The sequence below is a fragment of the Prosopis cineraria genome, unplaced genomic scaffold (assembly GCF_029017545.1).
Source record: "Prosopis cineraria cultivar Desert tree isolate PC_DT_omini unplaced genomic scaffold, ASM2901754v1 PC9, whole genome shotgun sequence".
Classification (NCBI taxonomy): domain Eukaryota; kingdom Viridiplantae; phylum Streptophyta; class Magnoliopsida; order Fabales; family Fabaceae; genus Prosopis; species Prosopis cineraria.
The window spans coordinates 26,806,534-26,827,067 of NW_026555340.1; the positions used below are offsets into that span (position 1 = coordinate 26,806,534).

At 33.6% G+C, this 20,534-nt stretch overlaps 4 protein-coding genes across 4 annotated transcripts; all 4 read right to left on the reverse strand.

The window, feature by feature from the left end:
- Window positions 1-2,335: 2,335 nt before the first annotated feature.
- On the reverse strand, window positions 2,336-2,689 carry LOC129319720 (uncharacterized protein At1g15400-like). Its single transcript, XM_054964800.1, has one exon. It carries the CDS (start codon window positions 2,687-2,689, stop codon window positions 2,336-2,338), a length of 354 nt encoding a protein of 117 aa, XP_054820775.1.
- Window positions 2,690-5,698: 3,009 nt separating this feature from the next.
- On the reverse strand, window positions 5,699-11,800 carry LOC129319445 (NADH-cytochrome b5 reductase-like protein). The gene is made up of 13 exons (XM_054964516.1): window positions 11,377-11,800; window positions 10,645-10,687; window positions 10,231-10,306; window positions 9,436-9,495; window positions 9,283-9,333; window positions 8,423-8,477; window positions 8,251-8,321; window positions 8,114-8,165; window positions 7,756-7,833; window positions 7,189-7,278; window positions 6,737-6,850; window positions 6,203-6,271; window positions 5,699-6,121 (listed from the first exon to the last, which is right to left on the reverse strand). The coding sequence occupies exons 1-13, from the start codon at window positions 11,539-11,541 to the stop codon at window positions 6,065-6,067; spliced, it is 981 nt and encodes a 326-aa protein (XP_054820491.1). The 5' UTR covers window positions 11,542-11,800; the 3' UTR covers window positions 5,699-6,064.
- A 710-nt stretch (window positions 11,801-12,510) lies between these two features.
- On the reverse strand, window positions 12,511-15,704 carry LOC129320438 (nudix hydrolase 19, chloroplastic-like). Its single transcript, XM_054965898.1, has 6 exons — window positions 14,998-15,704; window positions 14,365-14,505; window positions 14,180-14,284; window positions 13,608-13,707; window positions 13,101-13,193; window positions 12,511-12,969 (listed from the first exon to the last, which is right to left on the reverse strand). Exons 1-6 carry the CDS (start codon window positions 15,604-15,606, stop codon window positions 12,713-12,715), a joined length of 1,305 nt encoding a protein of 434 aa, XP_054821873.1. The 5' UTR covers window positions 15,607-15,704; the 3' UTR covers window positions 12,511-12,712.
- Window positions 15,705-17,274: 1,570 nt separating this feature from the next.
- On the reverse strand, window positions 17,275-19,932 carry LOC129320676 (zinc finger CCCH domain-containing protein 39-like). Its single transcript, XM_054966225.1, has 2 exons — window positions 18,677-19,932; window positions 17,275-17,723 (listed from the first exon to the last, which is right to left on the reverse strand). The coding sequence occupies exons 1-2, from the start codon at window positions 19,446-19,448 to the stop codon at window positions 17,515-17,517; spliced, it is 981 nt and encodes a 326-aa protein (XP_054822200.1). The 5' UTR covers window positions 19,449-19,932; the 3' UTR covers window positions 17,275-17,514.
- Between the last annotated feature and the right edge of the window lie 602 nt (window positions 19,933-20,534).

Genomic DNA, 20,534 nt, shown 5'->3' on the forward strand with positions numbered 1-20,534 from the left:
AGTCAATTCTTAATTCCATAGAGGGTGGCACAAAACCAGTTGATCAAAATGTGGTGGATGTTGTAAAAGAACTTTATGGAATCGAGGAGATTGCTTATGATGAGTCGCTTCTTGGACAGTGTGCTGTGGCTTTGTTAGATAAGACTGTAAGGGACATGTATATTGGGCTTAGGGACAACAGAAGAGCATTAGTGGCCTATTTGAGGTGCTTGGGAAAAAAAGTAGATTAGATCAATCTTAGCTTGTCTTCTCAATGTTTTAAATTTAGCTAGTGCCGTTTATGTTGTTAACTTTGTTTTGAAACTGACTATGTTATTTGACTCTTGTGTTATGTGTTTCTTATGTTAAGTCATGAACAATAGTGTAATGGTTGTTTACTTATGCTATGCAGTTTTTATGGATGACAATACGCAATCTCGCTTATTACAATTACTTGTACATGCGGAAGATGATGAGATTGAGGCTATTACTGCAATAATATCTAATTACTCAACAACTTTATTGAAAGAGCCTTGTAGAACCAGTTCACAATTAGGTCATGCATGGGTGCAAGAAATTTTACAAGGGCATCCTCAGCGTTGTTATGACATGTTTCGCATGGAAAAAAATGTTTTTTCCAACTTTGTGATGAACTGGTGCAACATGGTTTGTCTTCAACTAGAAGAACAGGGATTCATGAAATGGTCGGCATGTTCTTAAATATTGTTGGACATGGGGTGGGGAATAGGATGGCACAAGAACGATTTCAACATTCAGGAGAAACTATTCACCGACATTTCAAAAATGTATTGCATGCTTGTGAGAAGCTAACAAAGGAATATATCTAACCAAAAGATCACACTTTTCAAGATATTCATCCAAAAATTTTAAGTGATCCGCGATATTGGCCATTCTTTAAAGATGCCATAGGAGCAATCAATGGAACACATATCCCATGCGTGGTTAGTGTTGAAAAGCAAGGGAAATATATTGGAAGGAAAGGTATTCCAACACAAAATATAATGGCCGTATGTGATTGGAATATGTGCTTCACTTATGTCATGGCTGGATGGGAAGGGACTGCCTATGATGCTCGTTTGTTTGACTAAGCACTCACAAGGCCGGACATGAAATTTCCACATCCACCCCAAGGTATATTTTATATTAATTTAATTTAAAATAATTTACTCAATATTCTTTGGGATTTTATAATTTTTTTTATTGGTAGGTAAATATTATTTATTAGATGCCAGCTATCCAACGCCACGTGGATATTTAAGTCCTTATAGATCTCATAGGTACTACCTCCCAGATTTCAGGCGTTCATCTGGATTTGCAAACAATAGTGAGATTTTTAATTATTAGCATTCAAGCTTAAGGACCACGATTGAAAGGACTTTTGGGGTTTGGAAGAACAGATTCGCAATCTTACGACACATGCCTAGCTATCCATTTGTGACGCAAGTTCGTATCGTTGGTGCAACAATGGCTATACATAATTTTATTAGAAGAAAATCTGCAACTGATTCTGACTTTAGGCGTTTTGAGGATGAAAATATGGTTAATACTAACGATGATAATGATGAGCATGTATTTTCATCAATAATTCCAAGTACAATTTCAAGCATGGCTTCTGATAGAAAGATGAATATGGTTCGAGATTCTATTAGAGATCAGATTGTATATTATAGATCGAACCATTAATCATGTAATTATTCAATATTAGCCAATGTTTAACTATTTATTACATAAATTTGTCCAAAATTAAATTTTATATTTTTTTTCTTATTATTTAACATTTTAAATTTTATGTTATTTTAAAATTTCTTTCACATTTTTCAAACATTACTAATATATTATATTTGTATAATTAAAATTATAAATTATCATTTCTTAATGTCCTTTTTGGTCATTACACATTAAAAAGTACATTTCAAAAGAATAAACTTTTATTAATCCAAACAACTTTCTGTTTGTCAAACTAACTTTTGGAAAAATATATCCAAACACAAATTTCGTTACAACAACTGACTTTCACCAAACTGACTTTTATTACATGAACTTTCATCAAACTGACTTTTGTCAAACTGAAAACCAAACATGAATATATATTACGCGACGTCCCGTTCATCACGGTCAGCTACTCACCTAGAATAAAACTATAAACGAGATGATAGCCTATGAGAGGCTAATGACAAGAGGCAATTAGACAGAGGTTAAATTCACATAAAACATCAGATACACAGAACAACAAGGTATTGACAACATTTTGCATCAAGATCCATGTAACATGTGACCGATCTAATCTTATAAGACAGTTCAAAAATAAATTTAAAAGAAAAAAATAATGAACATATCACCTACGTTTTTTAGACTTGGAATAAAAATGCTGGGTAGTGACAACTGGGAAACAAAAGAGTCCACAGGTTGATAGCTTAGGAGAAGGAGGATCCTTGGACGGTGGCACAACCTTGACCTTCCGGTATATCATTGTTCCGGTGGATTGGCTCCGGCCGACCAAATCCGCCGTGGCTCCTACACTTTTGGACTGCCTTAGACTTCTGGTTTCCACTATCCGATGTTCATCGTCTCCTTGGTTAGCACTTGTCTGATTAGGGTCTCTAATCTCAGACACAGACTTGCTATTCCATACCAATCCTGAAGAGCCTGTTCTTCTGTAGGATGTCACTGCCCTCTTCAGCTCAGCCATTGAGAGAAAGGGAGAGAAATATGGTCGGAGGGTGACTTTGGATTGTGTGATTTTGAGATTATGGAGAGTTTGAGAAAGTGGGTTCACATAAATTATTTAAAAAGTTAAAATAGGAAGGTAATTGATTGGGGAATTTATTGTGGGATTTGGTGGGATATAAAAACTGCAGATTCTTGCAAATAAAGTGTCATGAGCTAATAGGCGAAACTCATTGAATGGATGGATGGATGGGTCTAGAATGTGATGAGATTCAATGTCACAATATTTAATGGTTTTGCTTTTCATGAATTCATTGCTTGTATGTATTTTGGCTCAAAAATATAATACATGAACTGACTGTAATTGCCTCAAATGAAGGTGAGGGTATACTTTCTGACTTTTCGTGTTGATCTATTAGAGTGTTCGAATTTGTAACTTTTAAAAAATAAATTTATTTTTCAGAGTCATAATTTAAATATATTTATTTTAAATGTTACATATATTAAAATTAAAAATATTTAAAATAAACAACATTAAATTTGGATTGTGCATTTTTTTATCAACACAGACCAGATTTGAAACTTCTGCCATTAAAAATGACTTTGATCTTTTTTCCCGTAAAATTCTAAGTTCTCCTGTCTAAAATCAAAAGACATTTTCCCCTAGCTCGTGCCAGTCCTAAATCTAGGACATTTTGCTAAAAAAAAAACATTAAATTATCTTCTTTTTTACAAACGCCCTTGTTAATTACCTATTATATATTATAGAGAAATATTATATAAGGAGAAAAAAGTAAAAGTAATTAAGGTAGATTAATTTTAACTGGAGGATAATCTTCAAAAATAGTAACATTTTTTTACTATTTTAATGATATAAATTACTTTTAACTACTTTACTTAATATTCACATCATAATTAAAAATGTTTTATATTTTGAATGAAATATAATATATTTGACTTCCTCAATCCCAAATTATTAGATAGAAGACAATTTTACGAAAATAAAACTTGTTAATAATACATTTTTTATATTATCTTTTTTATATATTCTCTTTTTTTAATGTTTTTATAAATAGAATATTAAATGAAATATATTTTTTAGTCTTAAAAAAATATAGTTATAAAGTATATTTAATAAATTTTATTAATATATATAATTTTATTTAAAAATATTTTTTAATTTAAAATGGAGTGAGTAATATATAAGGCACTTTGTTGAAATCTTAAAATAAGTTATTAAAAAAAATAATTTTTATGATGATACTGAACAAAAGGGGTGTGGGCCCAGGGTGAAATTTTTCGTCAAGAGGTGGGGTGGTTACGAAAAAAGATGAACAGCCAAATAGGGTATAGCATTCCAATGGCCTCTTATAGTTAGCGCCAAAGATGGTGGAAATCTATGCCTTATAATGATGCCATTCCTTGGCTCAAGTGAGCAACTTTAACCTTCACAGTTTTAGATTAAAAAGTGGGGCTTCGTCCAAAACAAGTAGGGGCAGATTCAAAAGTGGGTCATTTTGTAAATAAGAATTACCATGTCTCATGCCAAGAAAATTCAAGTTTTGTTAAAAAAAAAAAACTAATCTCTTACTACATAATAAATTAAAATTAAAATTTTTATTGAGAGAGATACTTATATTTAATATTGAATCGTTTAATAGGAGACACTATGAGTAATAAAAAAGAACTGCTATGTCTTATATTCTAATTTTAATTTAAATAAGAGCAATAATAATAGTTATTTTTACTTTTTTTTAATGACATACAAAGTATTCTTTAAAAATAAACAAAATAATGGTTTTAACAAGTACATTCCATTTTTTAACAAATCAACAAGATTAAACATATAAAAAGTATTATTAACAAATTCTCATAAAATTCACAAGTACATGTACTAAAAGGACGAGTTACGTTTTAGGATGTTAACAAGTTTACTTTATATTATAACAAATCAATAATATTGAATATACAAACAATATTTTTGACAAGTTTTGCTGGTGAATTAATAGATATTGAGATGACAACTTAACAAGTTAAGTTAGAATTTTAACAATTCTACCTCATATTATAACAAGTCAACAAAATTGAATTTCTAGAAAATATTGTTAATAGGTTCTTCTAATAAATTTACAACTATGCCTTATTAAAATGACAAGCTATGTTACGATTTTAAAAAATCCACTTCATATTATAACAACTAACAAGCATAAAAAAGAACTTATAGAAGTTATCATTGACAAATTTTGTTAGTGAATAGACAAATATGCATTTATAAATGACAAGTTAAATTAAAATTTTAAAAAAGAACACTTCATATTTTTAAAAACAAAGAGCGTTTTTTGATCTGTGCGTGTCATCTTTGCACGTGGGCATGCTATTTTTTTTTTTTTTTTGTGTCATTCCACTTTTATCAACGAAGTGATTGAAGAACATTTCTAAGTTCAGGTTTACTTGCATGAAAAAAACTGATTTTGCCCTGCTTGATACTCAAAAAGAGAGAGTGAAAAACGTTTAATTGATTTTCTATCAAAGTGTGTGTTTAATTCAATCCCTTGATTTATATTTTCATACTATATTGATTTTGATTTAAAATTAAACCTCTACAAAAGTACTCCATTGAAGATGATATCAATGCCACACAACTCGTAATTTTTTGGGAGAATAACATAAAGCTTTTAAAAAAATTTAATTAATTCAAATTAAATTTTAAATGTTAAATTTTAAAAATTTATAATTCAATTTCTTAATTTTACAACTCTATTGTGATGAATTTATAATTTATATTTCAAATTTTAACAAAAAAAATAATTTTTTTTTTCTTCAACCACATTAAAATTTAAAAAATAAGTTACAAATTCATTTTGAAGTTTGACACTTAAAATTTAATTTGAATTAATTAGTCATTTTAAGATCTTTTTATCATTCATTCTTCTTTTTTTGGGCATGAACATTGCAGCACAATAAGACAAAGCAAGGCAACTCATAGTAAAAATACTATTGAAATATTCACTACTAAATTCTTCAATAAAAATAATTTAAAACCAAGCTATAAAAATATATAGCTTCATGATTTTATTAGAAATTTTGGAAGAGACATTAAAAACTGCACCTGAATTTTCTTAAAAAAGATGTTTTAACAGTGGGGAGTGTAAGTTAACCCTAAAAGGGAATTACCCTTTATTGACCGTCACAGGCTCAGGCCATGAACAACCAAATTGCCAGCTACAAAATTTTCAGAATTCAAAAGGCCAACAATCATCATTTCTCTATCCATGTTATGCATTTCAGGACTTCAAAGTTTGAATTCATCCGCGGCCAGCCGTTGTTCCTGAGAAAATGACTTCATCCTACAAATTCCGCACCCATAGTCAAATCAGATGCTACAATCTCATATTTCTCAAAATTTATAAACCATTTGCTCAGTGTATCCAAGCTCTTTGAGTATGCCAGAAACCTGCAGATAATCACCCAGAAAGAGCACTCAGATTCGGACAAACTCGGTCACGCAAACAACTAAAACGTAACAATTTTATACCTCTCCTTGGGTCCAGTCTTTAGCCTTTTCACCAGATACATGTTGCATCATACCTGGGGGTCCACATACCTTCTCGTGCAGGAATAGGTCACATCAGTCGAAAATGTTTGAAACAATAACAATTCTAATAATAGCTTTTCCAATAACAAGAATAAATCAATGCCTGACCAGGAAATAAAATAACTGACTCATGACGACGAACTTATAAGAAAAGTATCACTTAATGATGTCCCAGAAAGATTCAAATAATCTTAAATCTTGTCATAAGTCAATGATTATACTAAATCTTTCGGTGGAGATCAAGATTAAGTGCATAAGCCTTCTGGAGCTTGGAAAGCAGAATATCTGTGATGGGCCCTCATTTGGAAGGGGCTCGTGATAGGTACAGAAGTTCCAAAATTTCATAATAGGGATGCTAAAACATATATGCCTTGGAGGTTCAAATTGTTTCTATGTATGAAAAGTGGCAACAAAGAAAGTGCCAAATCTTATTTAGAATCTTTTATGGACATGTTTGCAAAAGCAAAAACTTACAAGGACAAGAGTATCATCACTAGGAGCAGGTAAGCCTTTTTGAGCCATGTCCTTTGATATGTAACCTACACCACCTCTCCAATTCTTCGTTGGAATGTCTACAGTGTAGAATACCTGAAAATTTTTTCAAGAAGATTTGATTAATGAAATTTGACTTTAGAGCATAAATAGTAACTACTATCTCCAGTCTTATTTATAAGGCAGAGAGATTTTTTTTTTCCTATTTACATCACATCATTAAACTTTAGTTATAAATTTTCTTTTTTACTCCCCATTAAATGTTGGTGAGGGGAAGTGCACCATTAAAGCATGTATATTCAATAAGGCAAAGCTGGAAACTTGTTAAATTTTTAGACATAATTAATGAGTTTTAAAATTTCATTTAGTTCTAGAAAACATATTGGAAGTAATTTATAAATACGATCAAAAGAGTAGTTAGAAAATGACATTACCTTTAAGTTCGGATGGCTAGTTGCTAAAACATCAAGCCTTTGTTTGAGTAGGATGTCATCTGGAGAGATATTAGCATAAAGCAATGATATCTGTAAAGGTAAAAGGCCAACATATGCTATGAATTATGATTTTCTCTTGTTTATTAGAATAACAAAAGAAAAGAACTTTGCATAAAGAAAATGACCCCTACGGTATTTTGGAAAACAAGAGTCAAATTTCCTAAAAACTTTCAATAAATCAAAACTAAAATATTGATCATAAAATGGTTAGCTCACTCAAGACTTGGAATATCTGTTAAGTTTCTTTACTGGAAGGCCACAGAATGTGCTTATATTTTGGCCACTATATCTCATAATTTGCCTGGTAATTTCTGGTTCTTTGACCAATCACCACCTTGTTGACGATGATGAGATGGGCAGATACACCCTAAGACATATGCATATAATTTGATGTACTGATATCGCTTCATAATTAAAAAGAAAAATATTTAGTTCACAATCTAATTTTAGAAAATATTTAGGAAAAGTTATGGACAGATCGAGTGAACAAAGAGACCCATAGCCTACCTGAGTTTTGTCATCAGGATTCTTCAATATAGCTTCAATTACCTGAAGCATTGGAGTAATTCCTGTGCCTCCAGCAATCTCAGTGGCACAATAAAAAGCAGATTAATAAAGACCAAATATGCATAGCTTGAGAATTTAGATAGATAAGTGTTACATGGCAAGCGCTGCACCACATGCAACCTGCCATTAACAACTACGAGTTGGACACTCCACCAGATTTGCAAACATGGTTACAACACACACACACACACACAGAGAGCACTGACGAATCTAAAATTCTAAATCATGATAATCAACAGTTCAATGCTGAATCCCAGTTTTCATCACTGCCAATGAAAGCCATAATCAAGAGACTTACCATGCCAATATGCTTCTTCATGTTGGGAGTATATCGGAGCTTTTCAATGGGCCTGGGAAAAGCAATAACATTCACAAATAAAGTTAAGGCAAGAAAAGTATTCAGTCAATCCTTCAAGGCTATTGCAAATGATATACCCTTTCACTTCAACCACATCGCCTGGTTTTAAGCTGGCAAAATGCTGACTCATTTTTCCTTCAGGATACACCTGCAACAATTTGAAACATAAAGCACTCAAGCAGCTCTTTCAGTTGTGTACTATAATGAACAACAAAACTTGAACTGTAATTCCCTCGATGAGTGACATACCTTGATCAACAAATCAAAGTATCCCTTAGATTCTGGATCTGATATAGGAGTATACCTGGGGTATGAAACATAAATGCCTTCTTAAATATTAAATCAATAAGCAAAGAAATTAAAGTATCTAAAACATGACATCCAAATTAAAAGCAAGCTTTAGAGCTTTATTCTTCTCAGACTTCCACTTCCATCTTTCCAACAACAATAACAAGCCTTATCCCACTGGGTGGGTACTTCCATCCTTTACTTCAACAAAATTAGACTCTTATTATAGTAAAAAAATAATTCCGTACAATAACAAAGACTAAAGTCAGTTTTAGATTATATTCAAGCGACTAATTATAACATGCAAATACATTCCACGTTAGAAGTGTATTACAAGATATGAAATGAAAGAAAAGCAAGAATAGGTCATGATTGTAAATCATAGTAGCAGCATTTCTTTTACTTTTTAGTTTGATGCTTCCTTATTTGCTGATTGTGCCAGAGTCAATATCCTGGAGAACTCTATTCCTTGCTTCCTTATTTTCAGATGTTTTAACACCATCATATCACCTCCAACTCCGCAAAAAAGAATACAAAGAAAATAGGCCAACACACAACTAGCTCTTGTAATAGGAGGATAAAATCTTAGCAGCCTTCAAGGCAATATGTTATAAAGCATAGTCATTGCTACTCTCTTTTCTGGTGCTAGTGTAAGGTAAATCTTTGTTACATTCCTACCAGTGGAGGGGATGTGGTAATGGTGTAAGAATACACAGCTCACAAAATGAACTTTACGCTATAAGATTCAAAGTGGCTCAACAAAGTAATCACTGTCAGCCAAAAAAAAAAAAAGAAAAGAAAAGAAAAGAAAAGAAACTTACGGACGAATGACATATTTTGGTTTTCCTTCAGCATCTTGCCCCAATGGAGCCCTGCAATTTCAGGGATGATTTGAGGGCACAGCACAGTGAAACACAATCTAAAATTCCACAGTCTATTTTTAAACCATATGAATTATAAACAGTATAATAAACCTTGTAAGGATGCAAGAGGCAACATCCAAACCCAGCTTCTTATCAGGGTCAAATGAAAACCTGAAATACAGAGAGGAGAGTTATGCTAAAAGAAAAGGTAGGCCACAGTATCACACCAAGAGAGGCATTTACATACATGAAAGTCATATAATTATGAAAAGCTTGATTCCATTTTACTGTTTGAAGTATACAATTCATAATAAAATTCAACATTGATTAATTGATAGCACTTTATACTTAAGCCGTGGACCTTGGCACACATTATATGATAAACAAATTAGTTATCCTCATACGGTTCAAAAGAATTACTGAGGAACAAATAAAATAACAAAAATCTATAAAAGAGATGTGATAAGTACCAATGCTTCAATATTAACAGCACATATAATGCCAAAAAGATGATGCTCAAGATATATATTTTAGGCCATTGCATTTGCAGTCTAGACTGAAATATTTTTCTGAATTGCTTCCCTCATGGAGATACTGATGTATACCCAACTTCCCCCAGAAAGACTGAACATTAACTTAAGCTGCACGTCACAAAGGATATAGCATGATGACTTTGCTAAGGAAAGTGCTAATTGGATACCAGGAGGGACATTTCATGTGGATTACATACTTTTATTTGAAAACTGAGTGACATGAGTCAACAAAGTCAGAGGACAATGAAAAGAAAAACAGCATCACACTTCTAAATCAGATAGTGATTAATACCTTTAACATCATACATTGTGCAGCTGATCAAAAAAGTATGCAAAACAAATTTATAATTTGTGTTTGTCCTATACAGTATACCTGAATAACTTGGAATTGTGACTAACCCTGGCAGTGTCTTGCAACTTAAATTCGATCCATTTATCAGGAACCAAAGCTGAAATGACAAGAAGAAATCCTCAATCTTCTTTATGAAATCCTTGAAATAAAACAAATTCAACTACCATGTGCCATAAACCAAGAAAAAATTTATAAAAAAGAGAAATATCTTTGCCACAATATTTGTTCTCGAAACAAACAGTTCCCATAATGTTTCTTGAATATTGACTTTAGGACTCTTACGTCCATTCATGAATCATTATAATGACAAGTCATAACAATAAATAGTTCTCGCTGTAAATTTGTACCCATGATGGGCAGTTACAAATAATTATATTCATGTAAGCTGGTGCTTGTGTGATACGTTGGTCACCAACAGAGGAATAGGACACTCACCAATATTTTGACTTTTCTCTTCTTTTATTTCTTCCAAATGAACCTGCAAATGGACATCACTTGAGTACTCTGATCATGACATGAACTGATACAAGAACAAGCTATTCAAGTAAAATAAAAACAAAGTGCAGTTATTTCAGACAAATTACACATTTAAGATTTTTTTTTTTTGGAAAAAAAAAACTTTTGATTATGATGCTGTCCCTCGCAAAATATTCGAACCAAATATTAAGCATACATTATTCATGACTATCAGACAACATTGTTCCAACTAATTAAATTCATCTCATTAACAGCTCAATCCTAATCACATCTGACATTTTACAATTCTCTATCCGTAATTTCTTATTCCTTCATTTCTTTCTTCCCATATATCTCTCAGGCTTCAGGGACACTAATTTTCATCCACCGAATGATCGGCCCAATAGGTTTGAGCGCAACAAACTTCTTCAAATACTATAAGCTCTCTTTTCGAGCCGCCAACAATCCGAACATATACACAAAAAATAAGCAAGCGCAATTTGATCCATAGAAAACAACTCTTCAATTTGATCCACTAGAATGACAACTTATGTTCCGTAATATATTTCACATTACAGAGCAGCAATTGAGCAAGCAAACAACTGCTGCACACCGCTTTAGCGATCAAATGTGGGGAAAAAAAAAGAGCAAGATATCATAAGAAATTCCCAGCAGGAGAAAACCCAAACTGAGAATATAATAAGAAATTACCAGGTCGGGTGACGAATAGTAGTAAAAGTAGGAGAATCCACCGCTGATCGCAGCAATTGCACCAAAAGGAACGCGAAACTCAGTGTGACTGGATTTGGAATGGCCACCGAGATTTGTGAAAGAAATCGGAGTGGCTCTTGCCAGCCTTCGGAAAAAAGTTGACATTTTCAGTTTGCTGAGGCAAGAAACGAATCCAAGTGATGTCGTGGAATGACTCAATGAGGGCTCTAGGCTCTAACTCAAGTCTCCAACTTTAGAGGGGACCGACTGCTAAGTAACAAGGAGGGCCTTCCCTTTGTTGGGGGGCGACCGGGTGGGGCGAGAAAGTGATGAATCTATTCGAGAATGTGATGGATGATGGATCACTGGCTTGGTTGATGCCATATTGGGCCATGTCAGAGCGCGCACCATTTTAATGGAGTAACTCTCGCAAGTCGCAACATCGTCCCATTGCGCAGGATGAACGGACATGTCTTGAAAATAAATATCTGAATATTGAAAAACTACTTATTATATATAAAAAAATTACTTCTCCCTTTTTGTCACCTATTATTTAAGGGTTGAGCCAGGTACGATGCTAATAATAAAATTCTCCCAATAAATATTTAATATAACTGCATACTTATAATTTAAATTTGAGATTATTAGTGAAGTTAACACAATCACTTACCAATTAAGCTACATGTTTGTTGATTAAAAAAAAAATTACTTCTTAAAAAACTTTAAAATTTATTAGCTCTCTTAAAAATATTTTTATTAAATATATATATATATATATTAATTACATACATTTTTACTAATATTTAATAGAAAGTAAAAGGAGAAACATACGATAAAAATTTAGTGCCATACTTTATAAATAGAGCTAAAAAAATAATTTTATCCACTTTATATATAAAATCGGATGGAATCATTTTTCATGCAATATATTGGTTGGATAGTGTTCATGCCTTTTTTTATAATTTTCAATAATAACATAACATGTAAATGTTTATGTAAATTTAGTTACATTTTGTCCATGATAGAAACTTTGTAGCAAGGTCATATTGTTCATGACTTAATTATTTGTTCTATAACTAATTATTATTTTGATTTTAGTTAAGCCAAGAAAGATATTTACATTGAAATTGAAACTAAGACAAGAAACCAAAGTAAGAACGTGTCCACTATAGAATAATCTCTATGTGAGGAAATAGTAAAGCAGACTGCAAAATATGACTAGATCTCTCCCAGTCAAGAGGTGCAAAATCTGTACAACAAGTAGGAGAGAAATATAACACAAACGAATTTCAGACAATTCCACAAACTTGGAGACAGAAGAACCAGCAGGTTGGTGTCAACGGCAAGGAATACCAGTAGGTAAATCTTGGAAGGCCCAAGAGGAAATCAGATGATGGGCTATTGCATGGGGTCCAGGGACAAACATGGAAGCAAGTTCACCACTTTCCACGTTAAAATCTGCAGTCAGGCTGTGACTTTTCTCCACTCCCTTACACATTTGTTCTACCTTTGATGCTGCAGTTCTTTGGGCTTTCTTGTACTCTGCTACTGTCAATGCTTCTCTAACAGCTTCTCTACTGTACCACTGAGCATCTACCCATGCAATTTGCAGATCAAGTAAACAAAAGCAAAGCAAAGAAGGAACAAAACTTGGTAAGATTTTTTATTTTCTTTAGGGTTCATTGAAGAACCTAATAATGTAAAGCTAAATGCAGTCAAGGTACCTTCTAACTCCTTGTTGTCCACATTTATGTCAAGCGATTTTGCATATGCAAAGAACCCAACCATCAGCTGGCATGACATGCTACTTGGTCCAACTAGGAACAAAGCCAATGGAGAAAACATTATCAATTGACAGAAGTAGGGAGAAGCATGTAATTAAAATTCTCGTAAGAAATATACAAACAAGATCATGTCTAGTCATCCATTATACCAGTTCATGTTAATTTGTGCCTAACAGCTTCTAATTCTTAACATGCTAAGGGGAAAAGTTACTACTTTCAGATTCAGAGTCTCAAGCATTTTCAAGAAATCAATCATTTAGGTAGGTTACGAGTATGAATTATGAAGATTATCCAACCAGCTGGGGGTTTCCAACGGTTCCCAATGTTCCCGCATGTCATAGTAAAGATGGAAGAAGAATGAATATCTCCCTTCTCTGCCCTTCGTCTTGACAGAAACATCACAGTTTGCAGTTACATTAACTTTAAGACGTGCATCATAAGTTATACCAGGCCACGGCTGAGAACTGTGATACACAACATCTCCCACTTCAACACCTGTCTCTTCCCATGTTTCTCTTCTCACAGCCTCCTCCAAACTTTCCCCTGGCTGAATGCAGCATGAGCATATAAGCTTACAGAATGTTGAAAAATAAATTAGTTCTGAAACGACTAATTTCCATGCATACAATTGATCCTCAAGCCAATGAAACCTGTTTTGAGTGGCATCACTTTTCCCTTGTTAGGAGAAAGTGAAACTTTCGACAGTTCAAATCCTAGTAACTTTTTTTGTCCGTCTGCACCCACAATGCTTACCAATTACAAGAATGAAAAGAAGCTCTAAATTTCAGACGACACAGAACAGAGTTTTTCTAAAATCCCAGACAGGAGACTGTCTTTTTTTTTTTTTTTAATTACTACCATCTTTTATCCCATTTGCTATTGTTGTACTTAAATGATTTTCCCTCATATTTAATCAGTTCAGATTTAATGATGGGAATAAGCCGTATTGTTTGAAGGTACAATAGCAGCGTTTGAGTCCCAACAAAATGAATAGTCTTAAAGTTGACGAAGACATCTACCTCTATGAAACCTGCTAAGCAGCTCCACATTCTAGGGACAAAGCTTGATTTTCGACCCAAAAGGATGCTGTCATTCTCTCGATCAATGACTAACATAATGACCACCTGCATAAAATCACATAATCAGGGAAATCAGCAAAACACTCACCTCTATTGATTAATCACCACTAAGAACAATAGCAAACCGGGTCAACTCGTGGATATATCCTCTGTCGGCACGATTCCTTTGAACATTGCTTCCGCCTCCCAGCTTCTATAGTGACTGTTTTCTCTCCACAATGTCCACAAAATTGTGATATATTATGCCATTCTAGCAGCGCCCTGGCCTGGCCAAACCCAGCAATTAGAGAGACACTGATCATACATGTATCATAGACTAAAAATCGATAAAATGGCAAAGCTATCTACTTGCAAGCCACTTTTTTGCATGTTTAATGTGCATTGCCAACGAATAAGAGAAATCCACAAGCGAGTGCAGCTTCTAATAGTGTTTGGACTAGTAAGAAAGATTAAAATCATCTCTGCTTTACTGAAGTCAAGCTAAAACATAAATGGAATAGTAAAACAAAAGAGGGCGAATATTAATGTGAACAGGTTCCTTAGCTTGTTTAGCCAAAAGAAGCAGCTTAGCTAATTTCAGAATTCCAATTTAGAAGACAGTTCTAACCCGGTACAATCATAAAACACAAGGTAATACTTTTGAAATAGCTGAAGGAAAACTCACATAAATTACTGCAAAGGCTAAGGTTGGCTCTTATGGTTAAGATGAAACGACAAAAACAAATTATACGAAGAAGGAGCGAAAGAGCATAACTTACACGACCAGCAATAGCCAAGTTACCCATCGCTTGCAAGTCCGACCAATCGGAGGCAACCATGAGCGATCTCAGGTCCACGAAACATAAGTTCTTGCTTCCTAATACAGCCAACAAGCCACTCTCAGAAGAAACGTCAACTGCCCAGTAAACGACGTCGTCTTCTGAACACGAGCCTACGTACACCAAAGAGTCTCCGCTCAATCGTCCACTAGAAATTTCCAAAAGCCCCTTGAGATCACCCAAATTGATCCAACCCAGATGCCAAATTTGCTGGGAATCTCTGGAGTGAGCCGTCGAAGAAGAGGCTAAGGGCCTCCCGTTTCTGAAAGGCAAAACCTTTAAACGTGGGGTGGGTGAAGGTTGAGTGGGCGCAGAAAGTTGAAATTTCAGGTATTCAAGAGCTCCGGTGGGTGAAAAGGGGTCACTAGCTTTGGGGGGTCTGGATAATGGCGTATTGTCAGCGTAGGCAGGAGGGTGCAAGTTTATGGACATGGTGGTGAGGGAAGCCTTGTACGGTGAGAAAGCTCTGGATAGAGTGAAGATGTGGAGTGAAGCGGGAATTATGGAGGAGATGGCAGAGGATGAAGGAAAGGGGAGAACCTCTATCATTTTCTTGCATTGAGCAGAGGTATGTGTTGAAGGAAGAAGAATGGAAGGTAACGGGAAGTGCCCGTGGTTACTCCCCTTCGAATTATGCCGTGTCAAGAGTGACGATGCTGACTTTGTTACCGATAATAAGGCCCTTTTTTATACACGTGCTCAAGTTTGGAAGGGTTGAGATTCGCATTGATATTAAAATTGAGATTGGAATTGAAAAATAAAGTTTTAAAATTATATTTAATATGAAATATTAATTATAAAAAATACTTTTTTTATTTTATGTTATAATTAAATATAAATTATGAAAATATCACAATACCTTATATAATTAAAAAAAATTTGTAACCCTAAAAAATCATATTTTCTGTTGCGGGCAATTAAACCCATCCCTCCCTTTTCCTTGCTCACTCTCGCTCTCTGCTTGCTTGCTGCAATCACTTTTTGCTCCAAAGATGAAGCCTTGCAATGTTATGTGATGATGGAGATTGATTGATAGAGGTGGATTGATAGAGATGCGCATGTGAGATGAGATCAACAAAAGAAATGGAAAAGAGCGCTTCATGTTGCGATGGTGATCAATAAAGGAATTGTTGCCAACGGAGGAGAAGCAAGGTGAATGGCCAAAGGTCGTTGATGACAAAAAAAGAAGGTGGAGTGCTAGAAGTTATCAATGGCAAAAAAAGAAGGTGAAGTACTAAAATTTTTTGAGAGAGGAGAAAATTTAGATATTTTTACAAAGGCATTTCAATTAAGAAAATTTTAATCCCATAATAATTTTACAATATCAAGGAGTGGTGTGTTTGAATATTTTCACTTAAATGAGACTAAACAAACCTAAGAATTGTTGAATGTTTCATGCCAAATATGTCAAAAATGATATTACCTAAATTTTGTTTCAATCTCAATCTCAATCCCAACCCCCTAATAACATGTACCAGATAGGGGCAAAGGGTCCTGATTCACCTTGGGATAGGAATCAAAAAATCTCTTTGTTATCTGTTTGTTATACAGTCTCTTTCCATTCTTTTACACCAAAAAATAAATAGGTGTACTCATGTCAAATTGGTCTTTAATATAAAATAAATTTAATCTTTGTACTTATTAAAAAATATAGTTGTGTTTTTAAATTTATTCAAAAATATGTAACTTTTGAGTTAATAAATATAATAAATCATTATCTAAAAATTTAAATCATAATAAATAAATAAGAGGTAAAATTAAAAAAATTAAATACTTTTAATTTTTTTTTATCATATTGAAGACCAATTTTTGCACTACACAACTATTCAATTACTCCATATTCATATATCAATCATCTTTATTTACAAGTCATAAGTCATCTATGAATTGTTGGCAAATGAGAAATTCATCAATGATTTGCAATTTTAGAAAAAAAAATAGATTTTTTATTTCTTAAATATTTTTTCACATATTTTAATAAGAATATTGAGAATGCAATTTGTTTGCTTTTTCGCCTGTAAATTGAAGGCATTATATTTTCACAATTTGAAGATTAATTTTCATAGAATATTTTTTCTTGAACCACTTAGGGATTAATCCCAGACCCCCATGTATCAAGGAAGAGAAAGATGTCGACGTATGAAAACATGCTACTAGAATCTTCAATAAAAGAGCTAGATTTAAAGGCTATGCCATTTGAATAATCATATTTTCATATATAAAATAGAAATTGAATACATGATTTGTTCAGAGCATGCCCTTAAAACTTGGAGAATCATCTCAACCCATTAGAAATACAATGGACCCTTTTGAACAAAAAATTAACTATCGAAACCCATAAAAAAAGAAGAAAATAAATAAACCAATGAAGTGATCACCAAGCATAAGTGACCCCATATTATCAAAATTTCACGGAAAGCAAACTTTCCAAGATTCAAACTCTAGCTATCCCACTACCTACCTTGGAAATGGAAAATCATCGAGCCAATCACCATAAATTCGATTGACCTTCTTATTTATTTTCCACTTCAGCAAATTCTTCTTGTTCTGCTCCTCTTCTTTTGAATCAAGTATACTTGCAGTGTTTATAGGAGTTATATCATTTATTGGAATTGATTGTGCTCCTATAGCTTCTGCTTCACCGCGTCCACAAGGCGCTTGTAACTCTAATTTGATAGCATAGAGCATCAGAAGTCAATAGATAACTAAATCAATTTTAGTTAAAAGGTTTTTACTTCAAATTTCAAAACTCAGATGAGATTTGAAGACATCTAATATCTGATTATCAAGAGTGATACTTGATGTCCTAATCATGTGATAATCATGGAAGCAATTCATGTCTAAATGGAGATACAGATTTTAACAAATAAAGTCCATTAGATGCATCTCTTCTATCAGCAAACGCCAAAGGCCAAACACAAATGCAATCCACCCATGCTAATAAGAGAATTCCAACAATTATAAACATAATTATCTTGCCCATTGGTCCGGTGAACGTACGACCTCAAAAGTATAATCTAGCAATGTTATAATTGTGATAAGAATAACATCTGTTAATGCATTTGCTAAAAAGTTATAGACTCGAACATGAACACAAAAGCTTTTAGCGTAAGGTAATAAGTATTTAAGATTCAAGTGTAATTTACACTCTCAAACCACTAGAATGAAAGACATTTTAAAATGTAACATGGATCCATGAAAAAATTTAAAAGATTCACCTATAATTTAATCAACGTGCATATCATATGTAATTTAAAACATCACTAAAAATTTAAAACGAAAGACACTATCTTTTTAAAGATTAAGACATTAATGTCATTAATCGAAAAGGTTGAGGTATAACATCATAAATTTGGATTCAGAATGTCAAATGTAATTCAAAATATCAGTAACAGTCTAACGCGACAAAGATTCCTTTCTAAAGGTTAGGATGTCAACAATTTTACTCAAAAGGAAATGATACATGGGCATAAACATGAGCAGATTTTTTTTTTTTTTGGGGTTACAATGTCAGTACCCCTAAGCATGACCAGCAAGGCTAGGACATAATCAAACAAACATGAAAATGGAAGTGTATGTGTGATTTAAAGTGCCTCTGCATCATATCTGAAGCACAAACCTGCTTGTCCATGAGCAAAATGACATTTATCGCCGAAAGGGCACTGTCCTGTTGTCTCCCACTTGCTACATAACTTGGTCTTCCAGAAAGGAGCCTTCCCATTTGTTCTAAAACCATCACAACCAGAGTTGACAGTCTTATTATTGTCTGAATTATTAGGGCCATTCAAGTGCGACTTTGGAGATCCATTAGCCACAAGGCTTATAGCTGAGCTCTCCCTGCTCCTCCCTGCATCATCCCTGAACTTGGACGGGTCTTCATGAAGAAAATTGCACCTTTCACCATAAGGACATTCCTCACCATTGTAATACTTCTTGCACAGCTTCATCTTATGTATGATTTTCTGGTCATCGTCCCAGTTTCCAGACGGCCGTTCTTCATCGCGCAAACCAACAAGTGCCTGCCAATTTGGTGGTGGCTGCCTCATGTCCTCTTCGCCATGAGCAAAATTGCAATTCTCGCCGTTCCTACAGGTGCCCATTTTGAATTTAGCACAAGGGCGAGTCTTGTAAAAAATGTGGCTCGTTCCTCCTCTGTTTGTCGGAGGATTTTGAAGGTGGTGCATCCTGGGCGGCGGGAATGGCGAGTGATCGAAGTGACTGCTTTCGGATGTTCTGGGCCGCTTGAACGGAGGAAGATGATCAAATGTTGAACGTGAATCGAATAGTTCGTTGTTGATTGGGAATTGCGGCCACCTTCCATTGGAATCTTCGTCCGCCGCAAATGGTAGCGGCGATAGCATGAAGCCAGAGTGATGATCAGGAAAACTCATTGCAAAATTCTCACAGGTGAAATTGATCCAATCCAATCAAATAAATGATGATAGAATGTACTGAATTCAGACGATCCCTCCGATAATGGATCCCATGGTAGAAGAGCCTGTAATGCTGAGTGGATTCGATAACTATGGCTGCTTCAAGAAAATGGTATATGTTTTGAAGGAATGAATGAGCAAAAGGACTACTTAATCACAGACAAAGTATGGGCTAACGCCTAATTCTGAGGGATTAAATCAAAGAATTTCAAGATTAACAGGAACCGATATTATGTACGGAATCAAACTGGGGATTGAATCAAACAGGTGGCTGGGAGGTTTGGAATTTGTTCGGGTTTTAATCAGATCAATTTAGGAGCTCAAAGACTAAAAAACTGTATTACCTCGTAGAAAATAAAAAGAATGTTTGGAGGCAAGAGCAAGGTTTTAGAGATTTATAGCAAAAAGAAAGTCAAAACCCTAGCCGCCTATCACAAAACCTAGATGCAAAAGAGCAATGAATCCCCTCACAGTTAAGTCCCACATAAAGCCGTTAGGATTCCTTAATCTGGAAGCTTTAATCACGCAAGAATCAAACAATATTAAGGTAATTTTGATAAAATTATTTTTTGGCCTGCATATATCATCTTATATTATTATTATTATTAAAAAAATTATATACATATCTCACATAAAAAAATTAATTATTATAAGATTAATTAACAATTAATATAATAGTCTTGTGTCAGTTATTAATGCTTATTAATGCAATTTAGAGTAATTAATTTTTTTTATATGGGTTCTTCAATGTAATTATACATTATTATTATTATTATTATTATTATTAAACAAATGTGTCATAAATTTTAGAATATCACGTGCATATCCATTATCTCACCGTACCTTTCAACACCTCCATTATTATTCTATAATATATTTTATTACCATCAATTTGTATATTTTTATGAGATTTGAATTACATATCTTTATATAAGTACTCCTATTTTCTTATTACACACATCAAAATAAGAAAAGTTTTCTTTCTCTTATTTTCTTATTTTTTATTTTTGAATTTCTCTACTCTCTTCCTAATTTCTAGTATTT